At 34.6% G+C, this 20872-nt stretch overlaps 1 protein-coding gene across 1 annotated transcript; it reads right to left on the reverse strand.

The window, feature by feature from the left end:
- Positions 1-405: 405 nt before the first annotated feature.
- Positions 406-19229, reverse strand: LOC145059662 (uncharacterized). Its single transcript, XM_079007476.1, has 3 exons — positions 19172-19229; positions 18759-19060; positions 406-585 (listed from the first exon to the last, which is right to left on the reverse strand). Exons 1-3 carry the CDS (start codon positions 19227-19229, stop codon positions 406-408), a joined length of 540 nt encoding a protein of 179 aa, XP_078863602.1.
- Positions 19230-20872: the final 1643 nt, after the last annotated feature.

Here is a 20872-nt window from a genome sequence, read left to right on the forward strand (position 1 = left end):
CCATTCTTCATGGTCCTCTTGTTTTGCAATGAAAGCTTTTGGTAGAGAGATATTTTCCTTCTTCATATGAGCCACCGACTTCTTGTACAAAACTTCATAGGTCTCAGGACTCTAGGCTTCTTTCTTCTCCTTGCAATCCATGAAAAAATGGTCAGGGCTCCCATAATTAAAGCAATTACCTGAGGTTTTCTTCTCTAAAGTGGGACTTTTCGCTAAACTACTTCCCTTGAGTTGAGCTCTTTTAACCCCATTTTCCCTGCTTTCTTCATAACACTTGACGTTAAATGCAGTGTTGGCGACAAGCTCGTCGGTGAGATCCTTATCACTTTTTTCACCCTAATCTGAATTGTATGATTCGTTGATGGTCTTCCTTGTTTCCATTTGAGACACCAGTGCAACAGACTTTTACTTGTTCGAGTCCTTCATGATTTCTTTACGAAGAGCTTTGGTCTCTTCATAATTTCGCAGATTACCGACCAAAGAATTTAGATCCATGGAATCGATCTTCTCACCATATTTAAGAATATCAGTGTGATGGTCCAAGCTCTTCAGAACCAAATGTGATGAGTGCTGATGATTCCCAACCTGCACATATCATTAACCAAACAGTTAAACCTATTGAAGGTTTGGGTAACAGAATCACTTTGCTGAGCAAAGAAATACTAATATCTCCGATTAAGATTATTGATGATCGTAGCCTGAAATTCTATAATGCTTGGTCTAGGTATTAATTATTTCTCAATGTTTTAAGGTTTTGGGCTGGAACACAATGAGTTGGGAAGCACCAACTCGTCGTGTAGGAATTATTTTGGATGCGGATTTAAGGAGTCAACTCGACAAGTTGGGGAGCCCCAACCCGACGAGTTGACGTTGGAAAGGAAAACCCTAATTTTCATGGTTTGCACCCTACTAATTCAACATTTCTTGAGAGGTGAGTCTCCTCACCATACCAATGGGTTGAAGGCACCAAGGACGACCCATTCTGTGATACGTGGTATAGTAGTTGATGTAGTGATATGTGGTATGCTAGTTGGGTATATGCTATATGGTATGCTAGTTGCTTCTGTGATATTTGCAGGAAAGACCATGGGGGTGCCCATGACACTTGGTTGTAAGACCATGTAGGGTGCCCATGGCATTCCAGGTAAAGACCATGGGGGTGTCCATGGCGCTTGGTTGTAAGACCATGTGGGGGTGCCCATGGCATTCCATGTAAAGACCATGGGGGTGCCCATGACATATAGGTGTAAGACCATGTGGGGGTGCCCATGGCATCATGGAGTAAGACCTTGGAGGGTGTCCAGTGCATCCTTATATGTTTATATGGCTTATGTGATTGATATGGATTATATGATTATGTGGATTATGTGGGGTATGATTTGGGGAACTCACTAAGCATTAGCTTAAAGTTTGTTGGTTGTTTCAGGTACTTCAGGATCTAAGGGCAAGGGCCCGACGTGATGACACGTCATGCACTCTTTGGCGTTTTATTTGAGACACTTTGATTTATGAAAGATTTATCTGATGTTATGGATTTTGAAAACAATTGTAATTGGAATTTTAAAATTTACGGGAATGAATTTCTCAATTATAAATATAAAGTTTTACTGAGGTTTTGGGATGTTTCAACTTCCATAGGGCCTTCATAAACCACTGTCAGCGTCTCCATCATCTCTTGGGCAGATTCACAATTCTATACAAGATGATACACTTGGTTTCGAAGAGAATTTCTTATAGCGGCCCTGGTTTTCACATCAAGACTGAGTAGTCTCTGTGACATCCCCAAAATCACGGCCAGAAAAGACCGGTTTCATTTATGCTTTTAAAATAATTTTAGAGTAAATCCATTGATTTAAAAGAGTTGCGAAATTCGTTCCCAAACCAATATATGATAAAATAAAGTTTATCAAAGCATTTCATAAAGAGATGCATTTTCATTATATAACAATATTCGGGATGTCATGTTCCGATAAACAGACCAAAAACATAAACAACAAAAGATAGACCTTACAACAGTTACACATAACAACTGGTTAATATCAAAAGATCTTGATAAGTCCTCAAACTTATGCTCTCGCGCCACTACCTGTAATACAACAAAACTAAGTGGGTCAGGCTTGGTAGCCTGGTGAGCATAGAGGGTTTTCAACCCACAATAAAAATTATATTTAATTTCACCAACCAACACAATAACCCGATTACCCATTCCCGTTATCCTCACTTTACGTCCCTAAAACAACATCTATCTCAAGGGACCTAATCTAGGATTTTTCATCGGGATGGACATTACTGCAAAGGGGTTTCCTTTACAATAGATGTCCTAAAGGCAACCATGAGGGGGATAGAGTACACCGGTGAACACATCGTTCACAACACCTACAGGTTATGAACCTACCATTGTTCCACATGACAGTCTAGAAAGAGTCTGTGGTCGTCATCCATACTCCGCTAGATGACTAGATTAACAACATCAACATCGAGGCCTCTCATCATTTTTGTCACACATCAACTATCTACCCATGCTTTACCCCAACATTTTAGTAGATAATATATATATATATATATATATATATATATATATATATATATATATATATATATATATATATAACATACATATACAACTTTAAATCATGTATAATATATCCATTCAATACTCAAACCAGATAACATATAATATGCAACACATAGCACGTATTCTTATAGAGATACTTCATATCTATGTGTTAGAAGAAATTAACTACACACTCACTTGATCAGAAGATGATCGGACAACACTACGGCTTTAAAAGTAGTATTCTTCGGTGAAACTAGAAGATTTTCACACACCAGGCTTCTCGCAAGCAGAGCTTCGGCTCAGAAACTCTTTTCTTCTCGGGATCTTCGGGCTTCGGGACTTGCTTTGGGTCTCGGGATGATTCTGGGGCTTCGGGGGGTTAAAATAAGGCTTAGAGAGGGTATTGGGAGTGAGAGAGTAAGGGAGGAGCAACCAAAATCGGTTGACCCTTGATTTCTATTTATAGGGTGAATTTTCTGGGTTCACGTCGTGAGTTTCTAATGCTCTCGTGGGGCTTGATCGTCACTGCATGTGTCACTCGTCCAATTGGCTCTGCTAGCTCCGAAAGGGTCAAATCTCTGAATTCACATCGTGAACACATTGTTTAGGTCGTGAACTTTGACAGAGTACTGGGTTTCGTGCACCGAACTTCAAAAATTCATAACTTTCGCATACGAGCTCCGTTTTCGACGTTCTTTATATCCACGCGTAGGTGAGATTATGCTCTACAACTCTAGTTTAGACTCTGTTGGAAAATTTTGACTTTGATTTTAATATATTATTAATATATTATTTTTTTTGTAGGCCGAGAAAGGAAAACTCCGTTCGAAATTCATAACTCCTTCATCTGAACTCCGTTTTCGTCTGTCCTTTTATCGTTGAAATACTATTGATGAGATCTTCAATTCTCATTTAGAAAATTTTGGCTAAATATCACTCGATCTCAATCTCGAGTTTCGGGTTGCATACTGCTAAGCTGAAACTTAGAAAAATCATAACTTCCTCATACAAAGTCAGATTTGGGCATTCGTTTTATACACGCTCTTGGTTTAACGTATTCTACGACTTTCATTTAGATCACTAAGGCTAAATATCGATCTATCTTAAATTCGTATGTTACATCATTCAGTGTCGTGCCGGTTCTGTCGCGAAACTTTGACAGGTCATAACTTCTTCGTTATAACTCGGATTTTGGCATTCTTTATGATGGTTTTTAGGCATAAGAACAATCCTATGTGCTCATACAAACCCTAATGCTTGGATCTAGGTTTCTCTATTGTACATGCTTTGAATCCAAGACTAATAAACTTAGATCTAACATATTATAAACTGAATTAGGGTTTAGAGAATTACCTTTGATTGTTATATAGCAATAACAATCAATTCCTTGCTTGGATTGGCTTCAAAAGCTTAGTGCCTCAAGTACTGCACCTCTAATGGATTCACAAACACCTTATGCAACTTGGATGAAGATGAGAAGAAAGGAGGCTGCCCAAAAATGACTAGAAAACCCTAGAGAATCAGTTGTCCACGTTTTTGGGGCCTAAGGGGTCCTTTATATACTTGTGTGGGCTGCTAGGGTTTCAGTCAAAACCCTAATGGACAGCTTAAACTCTAAGCAGCCGATGGAACCTTCTGGATAAGGCTATGGACGAAAATATGATGGGATCCCATCATAATTTCGTTCACCCCTTGTTCCTTCAGCATTCCTTAGCCCAATAACTTAATTATCCAATAATTGCAGTCCAGTCCCCTGAATTTAATTAATCTCTTTTAGCCACAAAATTAATTCTTAATTAATTCTTGACTAATATTAATTAAACAATATGATTTCTCCTTTAATATATTATTCTCATAATATATTAATAAATCATATTTAAACCTTTCTCTCCTTAATTCATCCTACATATTGCTATGGTGAAGGCAACCTAAAAGGACCATGCTCATAATCGGGTCAAGTACATACCAAAATAGTTATGGACTTAGACACTAATCCAACAGTCTCCCACTTGGATAAGTCTAATAACTATTTTTCCGTATGACTTCAGAACCTGATCAGCAATCGTAGCTTTCAAAAGCCGCTATCAACTCTGATCTTATCAGATAGCGTGGTCTCTAGATAAGGGATTATATATTCCTCCATTCTTAAGATATCGTACAGACATAAGATATGAATTTCAATCATTCTCTCTATATTGTTTCCCAACTTCCGATTTATGACGACTGATAACATACTACAATTGAACACATCAACTTAGTCCCAGCTTGGCCAAGCACTTAGGTATCATCACTAAATCATCGAGAGGCCCACAGATATCGCTTTTATCCTACTTTTGGTAAAAGGAATGGATAAACTTCGACTCAAATGCTCGCTTGCATTTACTGATCGAATCACACACAACAATAAGTTTTATAACACCAAGTTACTGGTGCGTTTACTTATTATCAATGTGTAACCGACCAACAAATAACAACTCACCCGTCTCGGTTTCAAGAATATACAATATTATCGTCTCACTAATCACTTGTGATAAATCCATGAAGTGATCCAAGTGAGCGCGGGTTTACTCCAACACTCTAATCTTATCAAAGCACTCACGAACTCTGCAACAAACTTGTGCCATGTCTAAACACTTCAGACAATCTATAGACAGATTCATGACAGTCTTTATTCATACCTACTCCCAACGTATGACCGACTGTGGATGTTTGAATAACCTAGTTATTCTGGAAGTCAAAACATGCAAACTGAAACATAATAATAATACTTAATGCTATATGGCCCCAAACTTGTGAGAGTAAATAAAACACTTCTATTTAACCACCATATTGATTACTTATTATTATCGTTTAATGTTTCGGATAGTCAACTCATTACTTGAATTACAACAACAATTGTCCCATGCTCTAAGCATACACACCTTGTTTCCTATGGTCCATGCTTTGTGAAATATATCAACTGAAAACTTTTCCAATGATGCTCATTTCACAATTCCTTAATCCTAACTGTTAGTGTAAGAACACAAGGTTCTTTCCACTACTAGAATATGCTAGATTCTAACATTTTATGCAACGATCCTTTTGCAAAATCATAGCACAAAAGTCACTAAGACTTGGCCAATGAAATTACAAAGTACTCTATCGGAAATTGTTACAAGACAATTCTTTAGACGTGAAGTCTCACATTCAAAGTGCATTCTTTGAACACCCTTCTTGCATAAAAGTTTCTAATCTAGGCATAGACTCTCAATATCCAACTCCCAATATGGAAACATTCCCACATTTGCCATATGACAATTCATTTTTAATAGAATCTTATCTATTCATAATAATGTTGATATGGTCCATCCAATACCATACTCCCAACTATTCACAAGCAACCAATCCTCAGCGAACTTTGGATCGTCCTTTGATAGTTGTTTAATTATTTTAGTTAAAACCAATTCTAGTCCTTTTTCCCTCTTAATGCGCTAGACATTTGGAAAAATTTTAGAATGGTAAATTATTATAGCATTTGCAATCGATCCTATACCTGAAGCATATGGGACACGATGCATAATGTCTTACATAAAGATATGATACTTTACCAATCTTTTTCCATAATATTTTATGCGTCATGTTCTCACAATTCGAACTATGAAGAGGGATGCCGTAATTATAATCGAAATTTGAGAACACACAATGTATCCTTTGACTAAGAAATATCAAAATTTCTCAATCTAAGATTTAGATTTTGAAACGAAGTATAATATTCTCTCCCTTAATAATAGTAAAATCAATTTTTTCAACCCAGGCAACTTTGCAAATTGAATCTTTGTTTTTCTATAATTAATATTGCTAACTTGCAATACTCGCCATAATAATCATACAAACATAACACTTATGCTCCCACTATCATGATTATCGTAAAAGCATAACACTTATGCTCCTACTAGCTTTGACATGTATTTAGAAAACAAATGAACTTCCAGAAAACAATGCCTATTGAATTTCTGAAATTCATATTTCTAATACTAGATGCTTCGATAAGCCTTTATCTAAGCTTCTTAAACTTATACACATTTGCCTTAGATATCTCATATGTGTGTTTAAACAATTTAGAACTTATGTTAATAAGTTCCAAATGTTCAACCTAATTGCCAAATCTCACAATTCAAACTATGGAAAGGGATGTCGTAACCATAATCGAATTTGAGAATACAATTTTCACAATTGCTATCTTCTTAAGATCTCTCTTAGTGAAAGCATTTTCTCACAGTCATTTTCATGAAGGAGGGAATCTTACGACACTTAGATTTTATGGTGTATGAGTTCCTATCCATGTGAATTTGCCAAAACCAAAGTTTGTGACAAATCCAAGCTCATATGGACTGAACTTTCTTAATTTTGATTTCTTGCCTTATGGTAACACGAGTGCCCACCATGTCTTCCAAGTAGTTTAGTAACTTGTCCTTACATATCAATGTACTTTCCATCGACTAAGGCTCTAGTATGCATTCAATTGAGAACTCATAGAACTCACATACACAATTAACTCAATTGGAATGGCACAGAAACGAAATAATGTCAGCACGATAGGTTGTAAACCTCAAGTCGTGTGCTAGTGATGATCTATAAGGTTTATTCTTGATTTGTTCTTGAAACCTTTCAAGACCATTAAGACTCCCACTGACTCCTTGACATATAAGATTCTCTTGTCAAGAAACATTTCTTGACAAAGAAAATATTCAAGAGTTAGTGTAGTTCTTATCAAGACAAAACACTTCACATAATTGGTCCTAGTTCGTCTTTGTCTTATCCAAGACGCACAACTTACCAATTTCAAATGTGCAAGAATAAAAAACTTTTTCAAATTCCACATTTGATGAGTGTTATAAAACAACTTAAGACTTTTCACTCAATGTCACAATCTTGACTCTAAGACTTGATATTGGAACGAAGTATGATTGACTTCTTGATTTAACCATTTCTACAATTCTCGATTCCTCTTCTTAGACATGCAATTGCACTAAGACTCACTTATAGGATCAACTGAGACATGGTTATTAATCATTAAGACTTATCATAAAACACAATAAAAGGTACTCTCCCTTCTTCTTAGAATAGGGAAACTTTTATCTTTCTGCCTACTTGATTCTTCTTTATTCGTTCTACTATTCATTGAAACTCTTTCAATCAACTCAGAATTACACTTAATCTTATAAGTATAATCATATTTACTAAACTTTAGTAAATCATGACGAATATCTTTGTCACTCTTGTGGTGGACTTGATCAACGCACAACCTAGTGTACTTGATCTCCTAGTCCTTCAATTAACACTTTGTCAAAGAATTAGTCTAAGTTTCCCAAATGTGAAAGTTTTTCATGCATCATACAATACACATTGCATGATTCCAAGTTTCTGTCCAATTGAAACTTGAGCGATGACAAACTCTTCCTATTTGGTAAACTTTTGACATGTCCACAAATAATTAAGAATCAAATCCATTGTTGCTAATAATAGAAACATTCAAACATCAATTTTTTCATACACGTCATCACAAGGATAAATAAATAAGATAAAATCAAAATTCATTTTATGGTGGAAAAAAATTGTCCTTATAATGCAATTCAGTTGAAAAACTATGTTATTACATATTTCTTAACAATCTATTCTAACTCCAAGTAGTAGCTCAAGAATCCATTCTTCAAGTAATGCGATCGAAATCCATTTCTTCATGATTAGATTCAGCTCACTTCTTCCCTCAAGCTTCCTCTCTTTCCTTCGATCCTACAAAGCATCAAAATGTAATCTTATCACATCAGGTATTAACAATCTAGAATAGGAACTCAAAAGAGTTAGATAATGGATTTTACCTGAAGTAGAGCCATACGTCTTGACTCTCCCATCTGTTAGATCTCTCAGGTAGTTAGGACAGCTTCGTCTCTAATGCCCCTTCTCTTGGAAATAAAAGCAAATGGACTCCTTTGGCACAGCACATCGGACAATCACAAACTTAGTTCTTTCTGGACTTCCAATGTTGCTAGTGTCCATTGAAGTTTGGGAGTTTGATTCACCAGACAAATTTGCTTGACCAGCACGCCAAATCATTGTTGATTTAGCAGCTATAAGCAAATAGGTGAGATTAATGAGGGTCACATCATGATCCATCATATAGTACTCTCTAACGAACTCACTATATGATTCAGGAAGTGACTGAAGAACCCAGTCAGCAGCCAACTTGCTTGAAATCTCGACACCCAACATGCTTAACCTATCAATGTGTGACTTCATCTCTAAGACGTGTGCACACACAGGTTTCCCATCTTCGTGTTTACTTGCCAAAAGGGCTTGCGTGAGCTTGAACTTTTCAAGCCTTTGAACTTGTGGGTCAGGGAGAACAATTGGAGGAGGTGGAGGAAGTGAAGCATGACTCTCATTTCCTTTATTGTATCTCGGAACGTCATCTTCATTTGGAAAGCTTGTTCCAAAGGATTTGGGAAGACCATTGTAAGATTCAGACATCTACAAAATGGGAGAAAATTCAAGTTATGTTGATTAGAATTCTTTATGTAACACCCAAATGAAACATCAAGCCAGGATCCAACACAATACTCTACAACCTAGAAGAGGGATGTCGTAATCTAGTTGTAGAATATTTGAAGGTAGGTAAATGACGATTTACCAATTTCCACCATGAAAAACGAAAAGGAAGTTTAAGTTTTAAATGAATTGAAACTCCTAGATCTTTTGAGATTCATTGAACTTTTCAATGGCATGTTTAATCTCGATTATGCCCTGCTATTTGTGACTGGGATGCCGAGGATCAGAAACAAGGTGTGAATAACCATACGAATCACGTGGTGCACCCAATGCTAGTATCACCTAATCAATGTGCCGGTTAGCCACACACGCTCCATTGATCTATGATAAGCATCGAGCCACCCTTCGCCACCAATGTCATCCCCAAATTAGTGTGTCGGTTAACCACACATGCTCCACTAACGTTTGACAAGGGTACGAAGTGTAATTCCATGGGTTAGCATACAATTTCACATTTTGCCTAAAGTAACTATGATTTGGGAATTTGTATAAGCATTTAGTTACTTTGTACTTCATTATACTTATAATGGAAGGGTTCTATCCTATCCTACCCGTTCGGCTAACGACCCTCCACTAGTCAAGAGTGCGGTGGGTAAGAGTGGATACTCATTCAATCGCCATTTTATAGGCAACTTCCTTAAACACCCCTTATAGACCACCTTCGTGAATGAGGCCTACTAACGGTAAGACTGATTGTTTACTCATACATATATATAATATTAGACTTTTAATGTTATATATAGTATAGGGTGTATTTTACACTTTTAAAATACTAGGTGGTTTATCTTAGTAAATTATACTTTTAATTTAATTAAATGTAAACCAAAACTTTATGGGTTTATTAAATCACTTTTAGTTATACACATTAATTAATTAATAAAACCATAAGGGTGTGATTTGAACTTTTCAAATTACTAGGGTTTTAGAATTTAACATTTCAAAATAAACTTTTAATCAACTTTTAAATTACAAAACTTGAGGGCAAGTTTTGAAACATTTCAAAACATTAGGGATCAAACAACAAATAATTCAAATTAAACAATTAATTTCATAATTATCTATATTTGACCTAATCTTATTTTAGTCATTAGATAATTACCAAATAACTTTAAATAATCCATATTTATCACATAAACAACCAGTATTTAAAAGATTTGAAATTATCTATTGTTTTGGCAAGGATAAACATATAATTAAGATAAAATTCGGATTTTAACTTCATAAAACAATTTAAGCATCAAATCCAAGTCAAAACAGTAGCTAAATCCCGAAATACCCTCTTCCTGACGCACTGACTCGCCGAGTCAGATCTGGACTCGTCGAGTAGGGCCAACTCGCCGAGTCCAGATACTGACTCGCCGAGTTGAGTCGGGCAGAGGCCAAAAACTCGATTTTTAGAAAACAAAGCAGTTAAGCATCACATACAACTGAAACCAATCAAGGCTCTGATACCACTGATGGGTTTTAGGCATAAGAACAATCATATGTGCTCATACAAACCCTAATGCTTGGATCTAGGTTTCTCTATTGTACATGCTTTGAATCCAAGACTAATAAACTTAGATCTAACATATTATAAACTGAATTAGGGTTTAGAGAATTACCTTTGATTTTTATATAGCAATAACAATCAATTCCTTGCTTGGATTGGCTTCAAAAGCTTAGTGCCTCAAGTGTTGCACCTCTAATGGAGTCACAAACACCTTATGCAACTTGGATGAAGAGGAGAAGAAAGGAGGCTGCCCAAAAATGACTAGAAAACCCTAGAGAATCAGTTGTCCACGTTTTTGGGGCCTAAGGGGTCCTTTATATACTTGTGTGGGCTGCTAGGGTTTCAGTCAAAACCCTAATGGACAGCTTAAACTCTAAGCAGCCGATGGAACCTTCTGGATAAGGCTATGGACGAAAATATGATGGGATCCCATCATAATTTCGTTCACCCCTTGTTCCTTCAGCATTCCTTAGCCCAATAACTTAATTATCCAATAATTGCAGTCCAGTCCCCTGAATTTAATTAATCTCTTTTAGCCACAAAATTAATTCTTAATTAATTCTTGACTAATATTAATTAAACAATATGATTTCTCCTTTAATATATTATTCTCATAATATATTAATAAATCATATTTAAACCTTTCTCTCCTTAATTCATCCTACATATTGCTATGGTGAAGGCAACCTAAAAGGACCATGCTCATAATCGGGTCAAGTACATACCAAAATAGTTATGGACTTAGACACTAATCCAACACTTTATATATTCGGAAACCTCGTTTCAACCACTACAACATTATCCTTAGATATCGGGCTTATCTAACAAATCATTTTGACGCTTATTCTTAACCTTAATTAAATTAAGACACACAATTAAGCACAAAACACACAATACTCAAATAATACACTTCTATTATTTCAAAACGGGTTATAAAGGTTAACCTAGACTATTACATCAACATTTATGACAAGCCCAGAAAAACAGACGTTATAGTCTGTTGTCATTGTTATCATAACTCGATGTTGGCTTTTGCTTCAGGGGGCCAACGGGAGCGTTGTTTGCCATGGGTTGGTACATAGGAAAATGGGGACCTTTTTCAACAATATTTTTCATCTCATATCAATGGTTTGAAGAACCACCATGGCCTTAGTTTTTACGCATGACGAAGTTGTGTTCATCGAAGTGAGGAATTTTGTTGAAACCAAAGGATTTGAAATTGCTTGAAATCGACATGATAACTTGAGTGTATCACAAACCTACTCTGATACCAATTGAAGGATTGTGATGATCGGATACACTTCAAGTATGAATAAGAAACGTAAAACCAATCTAATCAAAATAATTAATAGAAAGTAAATGACACAGAAGTTCTTCAAATTGTTCCTTTCACAAAGAAAAGAGGTTTTGTCTTCACAAAGGAGATGCTCACAAAGACGATTGACACAAAGTCGTGTTACACAACATTAGGGTTTGACCTAATTTTGTATATATATATATATATATATATATATATATATATATATATATATATATATACTAATCTGTACATGTATATCCCATGATTGACGGGATTGTATCTAATCTATACTAAGAACCGATCTTATCATAACGATACCGGATCTATGATCTATTCTGAACTTATATATACATATATATATATATATATACATATATATATATATATATGATTAATTAATTTACAAAGATTACACACACTAGCTATACTAAGTGCTGACGCTGGTAAACTTTATACGTTGGCGCTGTCGATGTCTAGAAGTTGACACTGTCAGCATGTCATGTGTTTGACTCATCAGATCATAAAGTGTGACCTTACATGAAAAATAGGATGTTACAGGAACTCACTAAGTTTTATGTTATAGTTGTGGATTTAATGTTTTCAGGTTATTCGTTGGAAGGGGGCGGCGGGACTGTGCACTCACATCAATGATATTTGGGTTCCTCTGTTTTGTAATTCAACTCTGTTTAATCTTTTGGTTTTCAAACAAGTGGGTGTTACCTTATGTTTTCGAGTAAATGGTTTTTAAATTCTTAACCTATTTTAAATGAAAAAAGTTGGTTGAAATATAGGCCGTTCCACATTATTTTAACAACTAAGGCAAATGTCTCCTCATAGTCCATACCACATTGTCGCGAATATCCTTTTGCAACAAGTATGGCCTTATACTGTTCAACTGAAGCATGAGATTTGGTTTTAATATTATTGCCTTAAATTCTTAACCTATTTTAAATGAAAAAAAAATTTGGTTGAAATATAGGTCATTCCACATTATTTTAACAACTAAGGCAAATGTCTCCTCATAGTCCATACCACATTGTCAAGGGCTTACAATTCTTCATCATACTCATACATGGGATCTTGTTCCTTTTGCAACAAGTATGGCCTTATGAGACTTGGTTTTAATATTGTAAACCCAACAACAACCCATCATATGCTTTCAAGGTGGTAGAGGAACAAGATCCCATGTATGAGTATGATGAAGAATTGTAAGCCCTTGAGGCATAACATTTTTCCAGATGAATTAAATAAATCATGGGAATGTAATTGTTGAATAAGTTACCCATGTACTAATTCAGCCTCGTAAACATGAATTTCACAACTTGAATTCACTTCGGTCATCACACTTGTGGTGTGATCGGAACAACCTTATTACAAAAAGTTAAACATTATAAAGTTCCGTTGTTACAATACATATATACATTGGCATAAACGAAACATATATATCTGAAGAAGAACAAAAATAAAAGCTCTTTGGACTAAGGGTGGAATTTCTATTGTGAAGAAACATATTTTTAATACACAACAACAACATACCTGAAAACGGGGATCTACAGAAGAAAACCCATAAATGAAACTCAGAATTAGATCTGCATCAAAAAATCACCAAAACCAAAACCATATTGTACCCTTGTTAATCGACAAAAAAAATTAAAAAAAATAAAAACAAAAGCCTTAAATTTGGAAATGAGTAACAACTGCTTCCAACTAACCATACACAGCACCTAATATTTCATGACCGAAAAATATAACTTGTGAATTAAGGGGCTGTTTGGATAAGAAAAAAAATGGTGTTTATTGTTTATTGCTTATTCCCACCACAATAAGCTAACTTTGAATTTTTGGATAAAATCCTTAAAAAATCAGCTTATTAAGCTAAATAAGCTAATTTTAATAAGTATATCTTTCCATGCTTATTGCTTATTGCTTATTCCCACCACAAATAAGCTAATAAGCAATAAGCTAATAAGCTAATCCAAACACCCCCTAAAAAGGAACAATAATAGATTTGCAACCAAAAGCCAAAAAACCGATGAAAGATGCTTACTGGTCCTTTGCTGGTACAAATAAGCACAAAAATGAAAAAGTATTTTTAAAACCTGTTTTTTTCTCTGGTAAATAGGATTTGATAGTAGAGAAGTTCACTCAATTCGACTTCTCTTTTTCAAACTTATGAAGAAACCACTGCTAATTGGGATTGTAGAAATTTGAATATTTTGAGCTTTCGTTTAAAATTGAAAGCCTGTAAAAAGGATGAATATGTAGTTTCCAAAATAAAGAATTAAAATCAAGGGAGATATGCGACCTGATTTAGATCAAGAGATATAATTTTAGGAGAAGAGCATAATAGGTACTTCACTTTGGCATTTTTGGGCTAAAAAGACGCCACCTATTAAGGCGAATGGTGTCATGTCTTCTTTTTACCGGCGGTATGCCTATATGACACCCTTTACCGACAGTGCATACCACCCCCATCCTTTTGTTTTACCGGCGGTGGAAGTTAACCGGTGGCAAAAATCAAATTTGTGTGAGTTTTGTGTGGGTTTTGTCTGCGGTAAAGAAAAATTCCACACCCTAACCAGTTTTAAGAGTTGCAAATGGCAAAGGGTCTAGGTGTCCATCAGTGAAAACAATATGACATCGTTTAGCCTAATAAAAGAGTCTTTTATTAATGTAGGGAAGGGATTACCATATTAACTTATTGATTTCATAAAGGCCGCCATTTGTTGCTGGAGTTGCCTCAAAGGTTGCCAATTATTCTTGTTTCAACAAACCATAATCAATAATCACAGAAAAAACATGAAATATAGGAATGTCTTTCATTTATTTTTTTATTACAACATTTTATTTTTTGTTTTTTCAACACACAATAATCAATTATCACAGAAAAAACTACAAATATAGCTATCTACTTTCATTCTTTTTATTATATCATTTTTTTTACAATAACATTGTATTTTCACACTTTTTCTTATTAACGAACTATACTATGAAAAATCTACCCAATTATAGGAATGGAAATTATTTTTGTATTCGAATGACATTGCATAATTAGGAAAAAAAATTTAAAGTACAATGTTATAAGTAAGACGAAATGAAATTAGGATAGTATTATAAGCATGTATATAAAAATCTTGTTATTGTATCTTGCATTTAACCCAAAAAATATGTTTCCATCTAGTACTAAGTAGATGTTATAAGAAACAAATATACAAAAGTATGATCTTATAACTTGCATTTAACACAAAAAAATAGACAACCATTTTGTAATAAGTTGAATAACTATATGATAACCAAGACATCCTGTGGGTCACTATCTTCACAAATAGCACCAAGATGAAGCCATAACCGTGAGACAACTGATAAGTATATGATGCGATCCACCTGATAAATCACGTATTAGAAAAATACCTAAAAAATAAATATAAGTTATGCTTTTCAAGGTAGTTAATAAGAAAAACCCAAAATTACATATTTTTAGTAGAAACTAGAATGAAATGAAAGTAAGTGCTATAATAAACTAGTGAACGGAAGTATGTTGCTATTTCTTGATGCTAGTCGTATGAAAAAAATTGAAAGTACATTGTTATAACAACTAGATGTACCATGCTATAACATACAACCAAATAAATTAACTTGATATTTCTTTCATTTAGCCTTAGTTTTGACATCCAATTCCACTGGTGAGAGAGTGATCCATATTTAGGTTTGAGATATTACGTACTACTAGTTCAAGCTTCTCATATATATTTCAAATTTTTTTTTTTCGGGTCTTATATGAAAAATCCTTTGTCTTATAAAAAGTATGTTGATTTATATTGCTTCCACAACGTTAACCCACTTAATGTTGTTGGCACACCTGTACCTACAAAATACATGTAGTCCCACGTGAAACATGTTCACATAATTGTTAAAAGTAATCTATTAAACCCTAATTCATTTCGCAACTGACAAGGCATTAAAATATGAGAAATTCTAACCTCAAACCATATAAACACAAATATTAACTACCTTAATTTGAAAATTATAATATAAGTTAGGGGTTTGACTATCATTAAGGTCATTAGATTCGATTTGAATGCATGCCTGTAATTTCAAACTTTCTCAATGGTTCAAACTAATTGAATGCTTATTATTTTCTTCCTCTAAAAGATCACAATAATATAAACTATAATTAATTATTATACATATTAATTTGGGTACCGTCTTATGAACATTGTCTGATATCAAGCCAACTCCAATACCACCAAGTTACAAGTCGAAGTTGCATGGAAGGCACCACCGACATCCTCCAATCAGATGTCTCCTCTACTCTACTTCTCATGTCGCCAGATTTCTTTTGCTCATTCAGTCCATAAATTTTCGTAGGGTTTCAATCTTAATGCCGTTAATTTAGGTTTTGGTTGTGTTTTAGAATTTAGTGCTACCGTTCATACTTATGAAATGAGTGTTGACGTATTTGATTTTATAATTTTTGGTAAAGAATTCGATGAAGATGAAGACTGTAAAATTTCTTCGGGAAAATGACACATATAGCCCACGAATTTTTTAGGGTTGACCCTTTTAGTCACTTAAGTTTTTTCGTGGCTTTATGAGGGAACCAAGTTGTGGGCAACCTGTCCTTTTAGTCCCCTTTATTTGTTTTAGCCAGTTTAGGAGACACATAGATAAAACTTGGGGCCCACCTCTCTCTCTCTCTCTCTCAAAGTCAAAGCTTGCAAATTGAGAAAAACACCAAATCCATCTTCTTTATAGGTACCATACAAAATTTGTGAAAGAATTTGTTTTATTCCTCCTAAACCCATTCACCACCTTCACCTCTATGTAAGGTTAGTGGTTATAAAAGAAAACCTGCATTCTCATCATTAACACCACCATTACATCATCACCCCTGCCATAGACCCACCATTAGTGGCCTTGGACCATTGTGAATCACCACCATTGGCCACCATATTCGACCAAAACCCCCTTCTTTCCCATCTCCATTCTGATAATCAGTCACCACCACTTTCGTTGTTGCTGTGACCACCGAACACCATCTTCCAACCATACCCACCACCACCAAACACCCATCACCGCAACTGCTATGGAAGTTGAGACCAACATCAGGTCCTACCCTTCCCTCTTGCCGAACTTATCAGAAACATCAAGGAAACAAAGCACTAGAAATCGATGGAAGCATCGGAGCTACGATCGCCACCACAGCCGTCGTTCGCAGCCACCATCGGCTGCCTCCACGAACTCCGACTAGCCATCATCCTTATTGTTATCGTAAGCCTTCTTCACCACCCTTATTATATTTGTGTATCGGTTGATGTCGTTCAGTCGAAGTTATGAAGTCGAAGTTATGACCCCTAAGCCTCGTTTTTGTTCATTCCATCATTCAAATGGGTCTTCAAGTCGTTCCTACGGAAATGATGACTTTACTATTGATGAACTCAAAAAGTAGTAATTATGCAGCTTTGGAGAGAGAGAGAGAGAGATAGAGAGAGAGAGGGAGGGAGGGAGGGAGGGAGAAAGATGTGGGTCCAAGAGTATGGGAAAATTCAAATTCATTATAGGAAAATTGGTCAACAAATGTCAATGTGTCAAAGAGGTAACCAGATGAACCCTTCACTTTGGCCAAAAGGATGTAATCGATCCGACAAAAACGACTTCGTTCCCTCATAAGGCCACAAAAATTGTTTAGGGACTAAAAGGATAAACCCTAGAAAGTTCGTAGGGCATTTGTGTTATTTTCCCTATTTCTTTAGTATACATAAAAGAAATATAAGAGAGGATGGGTGGGGTCATGTAGCCATAATTTTTTTTTAGTTTGAATATAATACGAAAATGCAAAAAAATTGTAAAAAAGAAAGTAAAAGGTCAAACTAATCCTTTCAAAAATTTTATGACAAAATCTACGAAAAATTCATGATTTTGGACTTTCCGTACAAATAAGAAACTTTTTGGAACCTATCCACAATTTTTGTGAAACCACAAAGATCAATTTTATTTATTGATATTAATCAACTCTTACTTACACTACAAGAATAGAGAGTATTAGCGGCGATAGGCGTCGCTGCTAAAAGTCAAATCGCCGCTAATGCCTTTAGCAACAACACGCTGCCGCTAATGTCTCGTCTGTAATACTCATACTCCAGAGTCTCCGACTCGCCGCTAATATTTTCCGTGTCACAGTTAATACACGTACGTACGTGTCATTTTAGAATTTTACATTTTTTATGAATTTAAATCTTGTTATATATGAGAACAAAAATTTTCAATTTACAAATTGGCACTAAAAGTAATTTGTTTTAACAAAATTTTCTAAACCTTTTTAAAGTTTATTTTTTATTTTTAATTTATAGATTTTTTTCTTGACCAACAAACCTACTTGTTAAACGAAGTTTTAATTATATTTAGTTCATATTGGAGTTAAATACCAATTCATTATGAATCGATATGCAATAGTGTATTTAAAAAAAAATAGTAAGTTATATTTTTTTTATTGCACTATTTATCCTTGTACAATGTAGGATAACATACGTCCAAAACTATGAACCAAAATTCTTTTATTGTAAGAAGGTGCGAAATGTTCTTTTTAGGAACAAGACCATGCAAGTAAGAAAATTATGAAGTTGAATAAAACATCATAATTTCAATATGAAAATGAATGCTTGTCTGATTCACACTCGTCTCAATGTGTTCTAATTGCGACATATTTTCATTTCATGAAAACAAATATTGGGATCACAATAATACTCGTTATTACATCAATCACTAAATAAATCATAAATCAAAAGTCAAAACCACAGTTGAACCAATCAAGTGGAAACACAAACCATATCATGGGAAACAGGCTCAAATACGAAATGTTGAGGATCCACGTAAAGAAACATGACCGACGCAAAAGGTTCAATAGGACGACCACCATTGACAATACACTTGTCATTCCCGATAGGTGCAAATATATTTGGATCCACATTCTCCACTGAGTGGAAACCTTTGCATGACACAATAACGCCTTTTAGAGTACATTTGCAATTGTTTACAAACGTCACTTGCCATTCTTGTACACCTTGTATTTGTCTAGGAGTCTGTGATGTCAACACAGTTAAGTCTTTAAGTTGACACTGACCATGGCCTATGTGAGAGAGAAAGAGAGGGAGAGGATAGAGGTTATATCAGTAGAGTACATATAAAGAAACGAATAAGAGACAAAAATAAAACATTATGTGATCATCATTTGTTGTACCTTTCACAAGAAGAATAAAGAGAATGATAGTAAGGAGAGACTCAAATGTGGATGCCATTGTTGAAAATTGCAATGAAAATGATGCTCTCTTGTTTTACTGAGTATAAAGGGTTGATTGTATCCCTATTTATACACCTAAATGCATGATCTAGCATTTATAGTATTTAAATCGGTTACCTAAGGAAAATCAGTTAAATATACATTAAAGTGTTTATTGTAACTAGTTAAGAGATTTTTAATAAACCTTATCAAAGAAAATCAATCAAGTATCAGTTACTGTTGAGGAGCAAATCAAGTAGCTAGGGTTAACCCATATCAAATGATCTATCAAATTCTATGCCTGGTTACATTCCCCTAGAATATCAGAGTTGATCAGATGTTAATTATTCTAACATTTCATAAATTTTTATGAAAATGATGTGTTTTTTTTCAAACGTATTAATGATATTTGTGAATATATGATAGTTTTTTAAGCACACGAGTTGATAAGATGACTAAATTTTACCAATGGATTGCCAAAGGAATACCGACGACCAAATATGTTGCTAATTTGTTGACCACATAGAATCACCGATGGAAGCAGGTTTGACCTCTTTACCAACCGATTTCCACCCGCACTTTTAGTGACGGACCGTCGATAATCTGAATGATTTAAAAAAACAGTAAAAACTAATAATATTACCATTTTTTTGTACAAAATATTGAAAAAAAACTCATTACATTAAACCTATAATAATATTGATATGCAAACACAAAACTAATAAAATTACAATAAAACTAATTAATAAACATCATCTAATGTATTAAAAAGTATCAAATACATTACTAAGTGTTACAAACATAAAATTAAATATTATATGGTGAATTACCATACTAACTCATGTATTTTATAAATGCCACCATTTGTTGTTGAAGTTGCCTCAAAGTCCCCCAATTATTCTTGTTTCAACACACCATATTCAATGATCACAAAGAATACAAAAATAACAATGTACTTTCATTTATTTGTTCATTATAGCATCCTATTTTCATTTTTCTACCGCATAATTGTATTTTTCAAGTTTTTTCTTATTAGCAAACTATACTTTGAAAATTCTACCCAATTATAGGAATAAAAATTGCTTTGTATTTGAATGACATTGCCATAACTAGGAACATTTTTGAAAGTACAATGCTATAAGTAACATGAAATGAAATTTGGAAATTATAATCAGCATGTATATGAAATTATTTTGGTTCTATCTTGCATTTTACCGAAAAAGTATGTTGTCATCTGCTAATAACTAGACGTTATAAGAAACAAATATACGAAAGTATGATGGTATATCTTGCTTTTAACCTAAAAGATCGAGAGGACACCTTCACAGAGACCAATATATAATCTTTACTAAACTTGATTAATGGTTGACACATCAGTTGCACCCTTAGATGATATAGCTTGAATCCTTCAAATAATCTCAACTTCTATTGATAAATGAAACAACTAACGATCGAAATTACCATGAGAAGACTTCATATCCACGAGCTCTTAATTGGTAGCTTGTTTTTCCTTCTTGCAAGTGGCAATAACCCTGAACCAAAAACCGTGGGAGGAGTGGGCATAATAGGAGTTGGTTTATCGGGTGTATTATCTAACTGTCAATATCACAAGGACTAATTTCTCATATATCTGACTGTGTCGTTTCATGTGAACGAGCAGGA

This window comes from Lactuca serriola, chromosome 6 (genome assembly GCF_051521515.1).
Source record: "Lactuca serriola cultivar US96UC23 chromosome 6, Lser_US96UC23_V15, whole genome shotgun sequence".
Taxonomy (NCBI): domain Eukaryota; kingdom Viridiplantae; phylum Streptophyta; class Magnoliopsida; order Asterales; family Asteraceae; genus Lactuca; species Lactuca serriola.